The sequence below is a fragment of the Pipra filicauda genome, unplaced genomic scaffold, assembly GCF_003945595.2.
Source record: "Pipra filicauda isolate LSUMZ 115617 unplaced genomic scaffold, ASM394559v2 scaffold546_size326836_pilon, whole genome shotgun sequence".
Taxonomy (NCBI): domain Eukaryota; kingdom Metazoa; phylum Chordata; class Aves; order Passeriformes; family Pipridae; genus Pipra; species Pipra filicauda.
The window spans coordinates 86,176-101,346 of record NW_024104694.1 but is presented as its reverse complement, the minus strand read 5'-3'; the positions used below and the strand labels follow the sequence as shown (position 1 = coordinate 101,346).

Below are 15,171 nucleotides of genomic sequence, written 5' to 3'. Positions count from 1 at the left end.
GCTTTACTCATGAAAAAATACTTCGTTTTAACCACCACAGAAAAAGTCTGTTGCTGACTCCAAGAGAACATGATCAACCCACAAAATCTGGGCTCAGTATAGACATTTCCTTGAGTATTTTGACTAGAGCTATGAAGTGATATAGATTATTCCCTTATGGCCACAAGAAACAGCTTCTCAATTGTAAATTAAAACATTTTAAAATTGAAGTAGATAAAAGGTTTTGCATATGTGGAAATGTGTCCACTTTGTATTTTCCATGCAAAAAGCTGAGTGTAGTCTTTGCTCTAGTTGCCATTTACTAGGAGAGACAAAGACCCCTTCTGGCAGATTTAGTCAATATGACAACTGTGATTATGTAGCTCATACACAAACACTCATTACTGAGTCCTAATCTTTGTATCAGACTTTGGGTGAATGCTAAAGTCCAATGAGGGCTAGGAAGTCCTAGGGGCTAGGAAACGGTGCAAAGTTTTGTGAAATAGCTACTTCATTAGTTCTGTGAAATAGCTACTTCATTTCCTTTGCTTTTCTTATGAATGCTTATGGCAGCGCTGCATTTTAAGTCAGCATAGATATTTCATCCTACATTTTGTAGTTTTGCAAGGAAATTCTAAGCTATTAGGTTGGATAGCAAATTAATTTTTTCATTTTGGCTTCTCACGAAGCTCCAGTTATATACATAGATTCATGATGCCAGCACAGGAAAAAGCACTAGTTTCTATCTCTGTAGAGAACATAATGATCAAGAAAAGCTGAATTGCATCCCTCGCACCTTTAATCTAATGTCCACTGCCACATATAGGATGGACAGGTGTCCTCACTTCATTCTGCCTAAACTCAGATGTTAGTGATTAACTAGTTTGCTTCATACATGCTTAAACTTAATGAAATTTTTACTAAAAAATACCCCAACAACATGCAAACAGCTAGATTTTCAATCAGACTTGCTTTCAAGACCTAATTTATGATATAAAAATGTTTTATTAGGAATTTCAGTAACAACAGCTCATGTTCCAAAATCTGAGGAGTCAAAGGAAATTTAAAGAACATGGTACACCTACTACTGATCCTCACAATGAGCATACACATTAGCATCTCTCTTTACAAAGTAAAAGCTGGAGAATATTGGCAATGTCTTACAAAATTGGCACCATCACTGAGCTCGACAACTTGCTATCCTTAAAGCTTAGTATTATATAAATAAAATATTTTCTTCTCAAAGTTTGCTTTTAACCATCATAATCTGAGGAATAAGATCAAATAAAATAATCCCCATCATCTCTGAATATTAAGTTCTACTAACAGTGGATGTACATCTGAATAAAACTCTCGTTGGGAAAACATGATTCTGTTTGTCTGCCTTTTTGGCATTTGTCATATAAAATCACAGATTAGCTCAACTCAGAAAGGTGTAAATCTCAACCAACATATGCTAAAAGTTGGTGGAAAAGTGAGACTGCACTATACTGAAGTCTGGCCTCTTCAGTGCAAGAGGTCAATAAGCTAGGTGAGAATGGTGTTCACTTGGAACAGCTTTAAAGTGTTGAGGAATACACCCAGCCCAAGTAGATCAGCTTGCAAACTGTAAATGGAGAGGCAGATGAAGCTCTGGATAGGAGCCTGAGACAAGAGGCCGTGAACTGCCAAACTTTGGGATAACAAAGGGCATGAGAATCGTTGACAGCCAGTCAGGTGAATGGACACTGAGAGAGAAGGCAGGAGCTGGAAATTGCCAACCTTCTGAATAACAAAAGACATGAAGACTGACGGTCAGCGAGGTGGATGCACACAGAGAGGGGGCAGGAGCCAAGGACTTGGGAAAACGAGCAAGATTTGTGTGCAGGGAGACTGTGAGTGTATAAAAGCCTAGGGGTTCCTTCACTGGGGGTCCTCCTTGGAGGTACCCAGCTTGAGTTGTTTCTGTTACGGTGCCAGGAATAAATGACTTTAGGGGATGAGACATCTGAGATGCTGCTAAGGGAAACACAGGGCCAAACCTGTAAGGAAACCTGGTCTGACTGTGTGAGTGTGTGTGTGGGGGGGGAGTCAAGTGCAGCACCCGTGGGCTCACTGAGCCACCTGCTGTGAAGGGCCTTCAGTCCCAACAGTGAAAGTCTCTGGCATTGGGAGTGTGACTGCCAGAGAGTCGCATGAATGGTCAGACCGAGAAGTTTCCTTAACAAAAGAAGAACTAACTTTTCTGATGGCAGACCTCTGGCTGTCCTCATTCAGACTAAGAATTCAAAGATGTGTTGCTACCAGATGAGCTTTTTACATAATATTTTTAGCTTTGTCTTCAGACAAGAGGGCACAGTCTTAAGCTGTGCCAGGGGAGGTTTAGGTTGGATACTAGGAAGAAATTTTTACAGAGGGAGTAATAAGACACTGGAATGGGCTGCCCAGGGAAGTGGTGGATTCACCACCCATGAAGGTTTTTAAGAAGAGACTGGACGTGGCACTTAGTGCCATGGTCTGTAACCATGGCGGTGTTGGATTAAGGGTTGGACTTGATGATCTCAGAGGTCTTTTCCAACCGGGCTGATTCTATGATTCTATGAAATCCACCAACTGTCTTTCCGTTAAATGGAAACTTAAAATGAGATTGAGGAATATGATTCAAATTATTAGGTTGGGAGCCTGGCAAGTAAGGAACAGGCTGTTATGGTCCATTTCCTTGGTCAGAGACAAGAGTCAACAATTAGATCCAATTCCTTAGAAGCCTAAGATACAGAGTGACTTTCTGAATTTTAATGGAACTGGATGCTTATAGTAACAGTGAAAGGAGAAAACTTAGGAGGATAGGCACGGGTGAGATGAGTTTGCCTAGAAAGCATAAAGTATTTTTCATCAGTAGATCAGACGTAAAACATCCCATATCATAGGCTATTGTAATGAGACTGAGAAAGCCCTTCCTAGTCTTTCTATTTTTACCAAATCTGGTAATGAATGCACTAGCATGTACTTGAGTGGTGTCCTTAATGGTGGATCAACAAAAGCAACTGGTTCTTATCCAAGAATCCCAGGCTACTCTAACTTACAAACACCCAAGAGGATAGCATTTTTTAAACTATTTCTTATGTTAATCGGTTAGTACTTCCTAATCCATTTTTCAGAGCTGGACTGCTACCTGCAGTTAGGTCATTTATGAGTAATTGTGCCTATGAATGTTTCTAAGAGAAACCACTTCCACAACTTAAGAATTCTAGAAACTATAAATGATTTCTACTGTTTCCATCTTCTTGTAGTTCAGAAATGAGGAAAGCAACCTGAAAAGAAACAATTTCTGATGGAGTATCCAAGAATGTGAGGTGACAATCAATGCTAAAGCATGACTAGTATAAATAAGGTAAACTGGGAATATTTATTACAATTAACAATATTAATATTAAATGAAATAGCAGAAGCCATTTTCAAAATAAACATAGAAAATAGTTTTTCAAAAAGTGTGTAGTTAAGCTACAAAAATCATTTCTGCAAGTCATGTGAATATTTACCTTTACATGGGTTCAAAAAGCAATGGGACAATGAACGGGTGCTGAACACAAAAACACTAATTTTGTTTCAGAAGGTCCATGAACAAAAATGGTGGAGGCTGGGAGAAATTCTGGAGACATTTTAGTCCACTTTCTCATAATATTTTTTTTTATTATTATTTCCCCTGTCCAACCTGTTTTAAAGCAGGGGCAACCCGATTTGCTGCTATTCTTCGTGCCCTGTAGGCATTAAATGTTTACTCAGTCCCACAGACTATTTCCCAAAGGACTAAAATTTGCAGCAAGTCTCACGTGCAATAAATGCAGAACAAATCAAGCATCTAAGATAGTGACATTTGCCAAGGTACAGACAAACATCACATTTTGACATGTAGGAGGCTCTCTGCTCAAAACCCAGTCCAGTCGTCTTCGCAAGCATGTGTAAAAACTTTTGAATTTAAACTTCAACTTGTAATCTTTAGCTTGCACAATATTAATCTAAAAAAAATATTCATTTAAGATTGGGAAACTGGATGGAGGGAAAGTCTGGCACTGTACACTGTGGCAATAACATGATACTTTGCTCTCTAATCTCTCCCTGTAGTATTTGTCAATTGTTATACAATCAGAAAGAGGGGGACCCACCAGTTGGGGGCTGGTACTGGAAAAGAACACAAAATCTGCCTCTGAACAGAGAGAAACTAAAATATAGTCTTCAGGTATTAAATGGACATTTTAAGTTTGCCCCCTAGGGGGAATCAGTTACCGTTCCCTCCTGATCTTTTCTTTAGAACTGTACTTCTATCAAAAAAGATCATTATGTTGAAGCAATCCAAAGCAATTTAAGTTCTAACAAGGCTCCAGGAGGATAAACAATGTTGGTCCTTCCATGAATATTATCTTTTCAAAAGTCATGAAACATTCAATCTTTTGCAGGTAAACTTGCCAACATGCAGGTTGTGTATCCCTATTATTCAGGTTTACAAAACAGTTCCACATTCATGAAATTTCCATTAGTTACAGTACCTTCCAGACCCTCCATTTTCTCCTCACCCCCTAATTTCTTACCACCTTTTTGCTTCTACAGGAAGAGACCAAAATGACGGAAAAGACCATAATGAAGGGAGACTTTAAAACACCATAACAGAATTGGGTATGGCAATGGACAAATATTAATTTGAGCGCCCTACTTAAAGCATATTAGTCCTGGAACATCTATAGGAATAGACCATATGAAACCTAAGAATTTGTGCTTTTCACAGTCCAATATAATGTTGGTATTTGTGATCTTAGGATACTAGCAACATGTGTCACTAGACCAATCAATCAATTCAGCTATTGAAAAATCAAGACAACAGCTTCAAAACAGTTTGTTATGATTTCTGCGAAATAACAAGGTAAAAAATAAAATTTGCAGGTAACAACATACATGAATTACAAGCCACAATTTACACAACTCTTCCTGCCAGCCACATTCCCTTAAAAAAAACAAAACAAAACAAAACAAAAAACCCACACCAAAATAAATAAGGCCAAATTGGTAGAATTTGGTAAAAAAACAGGTTAACTTTTAATCCTTTCAAAGCTTGTCCTCTTCAAATTTCACTTCAGCAGTACACCACTTGGGATGCTATCCCAGTCTATTTCTTCAATACAGGACAATGTGGAAATAACAGAACAGCCTGGGTTTTTATGCCTAGTTTTATATTCTGAAAGATTTAGTGTTTTTTCTTAATTCATTGCTATATTTTCTTCTAACTGCTGTCACTTATATTGTCTTGCAGAAGGGCAAATCAGGGTCAGTTTATGTAAGTGGCATCAATCTGAAAAATCTTCATCAGTCTTTATTTCAAGGCACTATGCAAAGAAAGCTGACATTAAGAGAGCCTTAACTGACAGTAAATGAAATCAATCAGCAAATCACTAAGCCATAATAAACTCTCTCAAGTTGTAGATAACCCTTCCTTTCTCAGGTCTTTAACTACAAGGACCACCAAATGCAATATCTGGGCAGAAATTTCTCTCAATTCCATTACAAAATTCTTGTACTAATATAGTGCAATATTTAATAATTTTTTCTTACTCTGTAAGCTATTGATAAGAATAACAAAGAGAAAGACATGTTTTATCATAACAGACTACTAAGCAGTTAAGCAGAAAAAAAATAAATAAAAGCTTCAGCATTTGACAGTTGGTTTTTTATTTTATGTATAATTAAGAATAGAAAATAGTCTGATTCTGTTTCTGCTACTTAAATATTTATGTAATAAATTCTATTGCCTTCTTAATTTCTATTGCTCAGTATTTCTTCTTAGTTTCTGAAATTAAAAGAACCAGTACAAACAAAAAAAGGACTCCAGACAATTCCTAATCTTTCACAGTATTCACTTCATGAATTCAATTTTTAACCCACGTTATTATCAACAGTTAAACACCTATGCTTCTGAATGGACTTGTCTGTGTTACAATGGTATAAACTGCACACAAAAAATACAGTCACATCAGTTATCTGGTAAAATTACTCCTTTTCTGAAGATACCGTGCACAGATAAACCTGTGCAGTTCTGAAAGAAACGATTTCTAAAATTAGAAAATCTGTCTAACAAACAAGGTGTTGTGAAAACTATATTTTATATCTTCTGTGATTGAACGATGTTTTATTTTTGTAATTATAGCATTTAGGAGTCTGTCCTTATTCACTGAGGCAGCGTTGGGTACATATTGAGATCACCATGACTCTGGAGTAATTTTTCTCATGAAAGAATAGCGAACAGAAAACAAGGAAGATGCTTCCTGCTATAAGATGCAACAACTTGGTAACCAGCTGGGAAAAAATTCCCAGGATTACAAGCAGAAGCAAAACTAAACAAATACACTTAGTGAATTAAGATCGTATTTTACACAGTTCTTACAGAGCTTTCCTGCATATCAGCACAGATAATTCCTAAGAGATCACAAACACACAACAGACATAAATGTACGAAAAACTCTAAATGGACAAAGGTGGACAGCTACATGATTGCTTGACAGGGTCAAGAAAGAACATTTTCCATTAAGAAAGATTACAGGAAGATTAAATGATTATATACTAACTTTGGCATTCAAGATAATCATCAGTACATCTTAGTGAAAAGTTTTTACAAAACTAATAGTGCTTACGAAAGGGGCTGGACAAGAGTTAGTAGTGTCACAGGCACAAAGAGACAGCTTTCAGTAATTGATTAGCTGGTGATTACAGACACTGACTTTGATATTTATGGTCCCGTAAGGCCAAGCCTTAATTAGCATGGTTGGGGTGTAAACAGTGTACAGCTAACTACAAAGCCCTATGAGAAGGTTCTTCATATTATCTGTACTAATTTATTAGAATGAAGAAAGAGAAGGGAAGAAACAAGAAGTGCAAAGGTGGCTGAAAAAGTGAGGAAAAGAGGTTAATAACAAGAGGGGGGAAATGAGGAAAGGAGAGAGAGTAACAAAAATCCCATAGAGAAGAGGGAGGAAAAAACTGCTAACACAAATGCTCTGAAAAGGAAAGAAGTCGGGAACACAGTTAAGGCTCAGAAAGGAGAGTGGTGTGAAATTCAAATTACAGAAGGTAAATTTCCAACGTCACTGGCATTTAAAAGATGTCTCTTTTTTTATGTTTTAAATAGTATTTTGCTAGTATACACTAATAGTATGTTTTAAAGTATTTATAGTTTAATTATGCTAAAATGGCTTCTAAATATTTAGTATCATGATACAGCTGCTATCTGGAGACAAAAGACATTCAAGGAGATTAAATTAGAATTCTTCATGTTACATCTCTTCAATCTGGTTATTCAGATTTTACTTAGTTGTTAATTATTGTTTCTTAAGTCCTGTACAAACTTTATTTTTGACAAATTGAAGTCTGCAAAAGGTCAGGGTCACAAGAGATGTCGCCTCACTTTAGTGAGTTTAAAACATCTACTTATTTATGAGTATTTCAGCTCAAAGTGGATGTGTAAAGCAGCATCAGAGTAATAAAGAATCACTTTTCTCTTTGAACAGTATATTGAAAGGCAGGCTTGTAGTCAATTTAGAAATAGCACATTTTGACACTAGCTAAGAAATTAGTCTTATCTAATTAGGATAGGAGAAGAAAAGAGTGTGAGGGCAGCCCAGTTCCTGTTGAAAGCTGCTGTAGAACTCCTGGAAAATGAAGACCCAGTTTTACCTGACAAGAAACAGCAACTAATTCCAGAGGAGGCAGCATTCCGGCATCTATAATACAATGGATAGTTCCTTCTCTGGTGAAACAGTTTAAGTAAAAAGAAAACACTAGAAGTGTGTGCATGCTGCACTATCTTCAAGACTCTAAAATAGGTTTCTTCTTCTTTAGTATTAAGAGAAAAAAAAACCATTTTTTTCTTTTACAGTCATACCGTTAAAAAAAAGCAAATGGCTCTAAAACAGAAGTACAAGATTTAAAATACTAATAATCCAATTTTTAAGCAGCTACTCCATGATTAATTTTTCTTATTAAGTCCTCATATCAGAACTGATTTATGTTTGAAAGACATGCCCTATGCAGAGGATAAAATCTGATGACAGAATGATAATGTTACCTTTGAAATCACTTGCTTCCTCAATTTGGTAAGAACTTTTTTACTGACAAGCAAACTCAGGAATGAGAAAGTGTTTATTATTTTGAAGAAAATTATCAGCAAAATTATGCATATCTCTCACCTTCTAATCTATTAAGCATAAATCTAAAATTAATAAACAAGTTAAAATAAATACAAATTAGGATGCTTCTAAAACTACATTTATGTTTGTCAAATTATTTAGAAAAAGTGGACCTACAACACAATTAGTTAATGCATGACTAAATCATGCATGAATGCATAAACAGTAAGAACCTACTTCTTTGTAAATTTGTAACGATTATATGCTAACACTGAAGATATGTTAGTACTTGACTATATTACTCTATGTTATCACTACACTTTTCATTCCAAATTACTTCAAAACACCTAAGAAAGGCAAAGAAGTGCATATAAATCCCATGTGGACTTTCTAAACCTGCATGAACAGATGGATACATGCTGAAGACAGTGACAGAGGAAGCAAGATGGGGCAGGTGGGAGGGAGGGACAATGAGGACGGAAAGACTGATGTAGATCAAGCAAGATAGAGCGGGAAAGATGGGCACAGGGAGCAGAAGAGAGGGGCAGAGACTGAGAGAGACCCAGGCAGAGCAGCAGGCAGAGATTGACAGAACGAAAGCACAAAAGTGTAGGGCAGAGAGAGCAGACATGCAGGGGGAGGGAGAGCAAGAGCATGTGCATCAATGTGAGCACAGCAACAAGCAAGTACTCAGCCACGAGAGCACATGTGTCATGGAGAATCTGCAGGAAGGACATGGGGACAGGCAGCAGAGCACAACAGCATGTGGCAGAGAGAGATAAAAACAGAGGACATTGTTTCTTGAACACTTTCATGTATGGTGACTCCACCACCTCCCTAGACTGTCCATTCCAGTGCTTAACCACCCTCTCTGATGTCCAACCCGAAACTCCTCTGGCGTAGATTGAAGCTTAGTCCTCTTGTGCTGTTGCTAGTTGCCTGGGAGAAAAGACCAAGCTCTGTCTTGCTGCAACCTCCTTTCAGGTATTTGTAGAGAGTAATAAGGTGTCCCATGAGCCACCTTTTCTTCACTAAACACCCCTCAGCTTCCTCAGCTGCTTCTCATAGGACTCGTTCTCCAGACCCTTCACCAGCTCCGCTGCCCTTCTCTGGACACACTCTTGCACCTCAATGTCTTTCTTGTCATCAGGGGCCCAAAGCTGAACACAGAATTTGAGGCATTGCTTCACCGCTGCCGACTACAGGGGGACAATCCCCTTCCCTAGTCCTGCTGGCCACACTATTGCTGATATAAGCCAGGATGCCACCAGCCTTCTTGGCCACCTGGGCACACCGCTGGCTCACGTTTAGCATGAGCCTGCACCTCCAAGTCCCTTTCCGGTTTCCTTTGTGTGTTCAGCTAGTAACTTGGAGTCACGTCTTCAGATATGTTGTATCATGCTCATAAATATTTAGAAGCTGTTTTAGCATAATTCAACTATAATTGCTTTAAAACATAACATTAACATACGTGTCTGAGGTATCTAAATTTGCTTCAAGAAGTTTCATTCACAGCAGTTCTTACCCTTCTGTGTCTATATCTCCAAACAGAAGAAACCCACAGTGAGAATATACTGATGCTTAATTATTTATACATGAACGTTTAAATCTTGTATGATTTATTTGGGGGCTTTATTCATTCTTTTCAGGTAAAAATTCTTGGCATAAGTGTCAATTACATACTTGATGTAAAAGTATTTGAGACAATTCAGAATTAATCTTCTGAACCACTTTTTCTGTGAGCCAATAAACTCTTTCAGAAGGGAGAGTTAATATTAGTAAGTAACCTTATTCTCTTCCTAAAGATGTAACACAATTGAATTTTCTATTTTAGAAAGAGCTAATAACCTTTATTTGTGGAATTTAAATAATCATCTGCCAAGCAAGACTACTACAATTAGCAATGCCATGTCATTTTAGTTGCTTTTTTAACCCTATATCCTGTATTCACTGAAGACTTCATATATGGTTCCACTTTTTGTCTCTTTTTGTAGGAACATTCAGGCATGGCCAGAACAATCCTGTGTTCCTGTGTTTCAGTTGCTTGAAAACAATACTATAATTTTCCACTTTCAAACTTAAATGAGCAACAGACAGTATTACTTTGTGACATAACATTTTTCACAGCAATTACATACAGGGTGAGATGCTTCAAAGCTATAGCAATCATATTTTACTCTTCGAGATATTCCACTTTTTCTTTACTTATCCATTTGAAGTGACATTTTCAAACTATTATAGTAATTCTCTTGCAGTGCTCAAGAATTTTAAAAATGCCTACAAATTAAGTCACACTTTCACTACTTGCATGGGGCTTTAGAAGATACTCAGTGCAAGGATATTCTTGTTGAATAACTTAATATTTCAACCTACTGCATAATTTTGCGATTCAAGAGCCATTACGAAAGGTGCAAGCTTTGGAGAAGATACATAGAACTTTGTGCATGAAACATTTCATTTCATTACCTAAAGGTCTAGAGTGTAAACTAAACTATTTAAAAGATGCACACCTTCTACATGGTTATTTCATTTGGGAATGACAGGGACATTATTTGTGTGTTTGTTTGATCAGCCCTGCAAGTCTTCATGGTATTTGGAATGTTGGATGCATTTGCTAAAAAACAAGATATTTAATTAAGCATGCCACAAAAAAACCCCAAATCTCTGATAGCTTAGTTCACAGTCAGGCAACTTAGGTTCATCATGTCAACCTTCTTTGCACTTGTCTATTATAAAGAAAGTATATTTTTCACAAGAAACATTTACACAAAGACAACAACAATTTAAAAATTCTAAGACTTCCCATATTCCCAATGACAAGGAATATAGATCTCTAATGCTGCTGAGCCCATGAGGTAAATTAAGGATAGTGGATTTCATTCAAAACGTCCTTGAGAGCCACTTGCTTTCTGAAAAATTTGGAAGAAAGATAACCTATGAGGATGCGTATGAACATACAAATGTTCTAACTGTTCTAACATATAAATATACTAACCATTCATCTCATTCAGGATTAGACGATTGTCCATAATATAGTTTTACATACAGTGAAATTAAAATCAATTATCTGATTCCCAGCTATAAAAGGCAAATTTCATAATAAAATCTCTATAATGTACTTAGAAACTTATCAAACAGGCACTGTGTAATCAGAGATAGGAAAGAAAGAGGGGGAGGAGGAGCAGGAGAGGGAGAGAGACAGGAGGAGGGACAGAAGAGGAAGGAAAAGAAGGAAAAGGGAAAAGGAGAAAGGGAAGGAGAAAAGGAACTTCACAGTGATATGGACTGAACCTTCGGTATTGTTTGCGTAGGCACAGAGTAACCAAGTGTAACTGAAGCTGTCAGGTAAACAAAAAGTAGGTTTACAACACTGCACCACCAACGAGCTATCCAGCACATACATTGCAATGTGTTATCTATACCACAAGCACTCTGTACAAATGTGAAGCACAACTTTTTATATTTCTGTTTCCCTTCATCTTCTTAAAAAGAAAGAATAAATAGGCTGTCTTGTAAACGCTTCTGTCATCATTGTAAGGTCAAAAAAGAATAGAAGTTGGGATGGGACAAAAAAAAAAAAAGCAACAGCTATCACTGAACAGCTATTACTGAATAGAAAAGTAGCATCTAAAAGCTGGTGATTTCCATGACAGCTTCTTTGAAAAGACGCCACCTGTGGAACTTTTAGCACAGTTTTAAAAGTGATCATCACTATGCTGGGGAAGCATTTGCAACATACCCTTTGTTAGAGACATACAGCTGTGCCAACTAAAGTTCATGGGAATCTGAAGGCGTTACATATTATTGCTTTATTAGAGAAACACATAATTTAAATCTTTGTCATATAAAAACGCACGTATGCAAGAGGGCAACAATGAGAAATTTCCAAGTTAGAATCTGTCTTTCTTGAATGTTTAATTTTGTAACGCTATTCCTGTCATTACATACTACATCTAGAATACAACACCTATAATAAATTCAAAAGGGTTACTACAGAAAAGTACACACACAATGCAATACTTGCATTGTCTAATGTCCTTGCATTTCTCTTGACTACCTTTCCTCTGATTCAGACAGAAGAGTACAATGAAAGAACTAGGAACTCACTCTGCCTTTTGTTCTCTCACTAGGAAAACAAAATATTCTGCCTTTAAAAACAATGTATTCTGTACAGCTATAAAGACTAAGGTATAGTTTGTATAGAAGAAGATATAACAAACTTAAAAACAATAAGGAGGCATTGCACAGCATCAATTTTCAGAGCTGAAAATATGTACATTTTCAACTGATTTCTCTTTTCCCCCCCACTGTTTCCACTAACAAAATTAATATTTTGAAACATAAACCTATAAACCTACATGAACCAAATAGTTTCCATATTAAGGTATTCTAAGTAGCAGTTTCTTTTAAATTAGAACCGCTAAAAATCACTGTTAATTCTAAAACTATAATACAAAAAAATCTGATACAGTCAGATTGCTGATACAAGTAGCAGCATAAGAATCATGGGCTTTTTTTAATTTGTCTTGCTTAAATTAAAGGGAGAAGGGGGGGCACAGAGTGATATTACATTTCAAATACAACATTTGAATTTTTCCATGGTCATATTCCTGACAGTTATTTAACACTATTACTGCAGAAATAAAAGTTCACATCATCTCTGAAATACCATATACAACAGTATAAATGGAAATTATTCCTCTTTCAACTGTTCACTGCAATAGTTTTGAAGATTTTTGTTCTCCACTCATTCAGAGAAGTCTAGCTTCTTGTTCTATTTCAGTTGCCAAAAATGAAAACAAGAATCAGGATTATCTTAGACTCTAACCTGAAATGCTGCAGCCTCTGGCCTGCCCTTCAGCCCTTCCTCTGAAAAGGTCTCTAAGTGCAGTTTGGGTAGCTCCAGGGTGAAGTCATTCGTGGCTGCCGCAGCACATGGCAGCAAGGCCTGATCTCTGACCTAAAGGGAAAAAAACAGCATCAATGGTAATTCCCCTTCAGACACATTAACTGGGATGAACTGGGTCCCCTTGAGCCCACTGAGTGGACTTGCATTGATCGCTGGACCTGAAATCCATGAATAAATTTAGGACTAATTGATTTTTCGTTGCAAATAAATCTCTAATTCCGAGTGCTAGGAGAGAATGTTAAGAAGAAAAAGCATCTTCCACTGGTCTGAAACGAGAATAAGAGACACTAAAGGCTCACTAGTCCGGCTGGCATATACATTTCACAGATCTGTCCCCTGTAAAAACCTCATAAGAAAACAATAGTACTTGTACTTCTAACTGAAACAAACATGAGCTATGAAATTAAAAAGTTCATGCGATCACAGCAGCAAGAAGCTGGCATGTGAGTTCTGTGTACTATAGAGAGATTGTATCAGTTCTGCAGAATAAGGTTCATTTAGTAGCAATTCAGTTAAAATCCAAAATAAAATGAATAATCCACAAACAAAGCAAAGTGAACTAACCTGTAGCTTTCCAATTAACAAGGGTAAAAAAAAAAAAAAAAAAAAAAAAAAAAGGAAAAAATGCTACTAGATCTCTTATTGCAGACTCACTGTAAGAAATAACGCACTAAGTGGTATTAATCGACTTTTGTACAGTTTCTGACCGTGCCAATTTGAAGTGGGAAATGCTACAATTTGCACAAAGCCCAGACAGATTGATGTCCAGTCCTTCGGAGGGCGGTCGGACTCGCGGAGCGCGGGCGGCCCCGCGCAGCCCCCGCGCCCTTGGTGTCGCACTGCCACCTGCCGGCCGCGCGCGGCAGCACCGCCGCCGCTTTGTCCTCGGGCACGGACAAACACCGGACTCTGCCCAAAATCCAACACTTCCCCGCGTTTCGCAACGTGTCCAGAGTCTGTCAGCGTGGACGTGAAATTATATGTATTTAACACGTAACTTCCACAGGCGCATCAGCTATGTTCGTACACCATATGATGCCACACACCCATTTTTCATTCTATTTAATACAAAAATTACCATGTCCACCTCCAGGAGACCCCAGTAGTCACATTAGATTGTAATACAGATGGATAGTCACACATACAAATATATATTAGTACAAATGAATAGATGAAATCCATTCATTAGGCATAGACTGCATGTGTTGAGTAGCAATAGCAAGTGTTGCAAACATAGTCTTTAACTAAACAATATACAGTCTGATAATAAAACATAAACTGAATATATACTAAATACCCATAACTCAATAGATAAACCATTTACTAAATACTATTTAAATATATTTCAGTTTTTCTTAAAGGTTCTCTTGCCCACCAGAACACATCGAACATGAATTAAAACCTAGGTCTATTAATTTTAAATCCCAGATTACTTTTCTGTAACTACTTACAAAATTAGATTTTTGTAAAATGTTGATTATGAGTGAACATCTTTCAAATAATAGCAGAGCCTTTGAAATCTGCTCTGATTGAAAGAAGCTGTGCAAATCTACTGACACAAAGAAGAAAAGATTTTATGTTATTCATTCCTCTGTTCTGTGGGAATAGGGAGCCCTACATTTCCCAAGTTGACCTAAAGAATTCCTGTCAATACCTGTGGCTGCCAAACATATGCACTATGATGCAATTTTTATAACAGGAAAGGTCCTCTACACATTTTTTGCACACATAGTGCACTAGGTTCAGGATATACAGTCCTATGGAACAAATATACTCTCTAGAGTGTTCTGTCAGCATGTGTAATTCTGGTCAGATGTTAACCTTGCTGAATATAACAAAATGCATTGCTTTAAATACACACACACACACACACACACACACACGATTTACATTTTTATAGCTTATATATACCAACTTCTCAGTGTCTTTGCTGCCAGTATGCACACAGATAAAAGAAAACATTAATGTGGATTAAGGTACTAAGAATTTATCAACATCAAACCACCAGTGTTTTGCCTTCTACCCTTCTGAACCATAGTCAATAGATCTAAATATTTTACTGCACCCTGGCCAATTCATTGTTTGATGTTTAAAAACTCAAACAGAATCAAAGAAAATTTATTAAATTTCAGCCCC

At 37.1% G+C, this 15,171-nt stretch overlaps 1 protein-coding gene across 1 annotated transcript in view; it reads right to left on the bottom strand.

Annotated features, from left to right (window-relative positions):
• LOC113991287 (coiled-coil domain-containing protein 171-like) overlaps positions 1 to 15,171 on the bottom strand; it is a gene marked incomplete at its 5' end in the record, with an annotated part of 120,384 nt that overhangs the window by 25,450 nt on the left and 79,763 nt on the right. Inside the window, one exon of the mRNA XM_039387246.1 lies at positions 12,955 to 13,086. Within this exon, the coding sequence (XP_039243180.1) occupies positions 12,955 to 13,086 (132 nt within the window). The remainder of the gene's footprint in view (positions 1 to 12,954; positions 13,087 to 15,171) is intronic.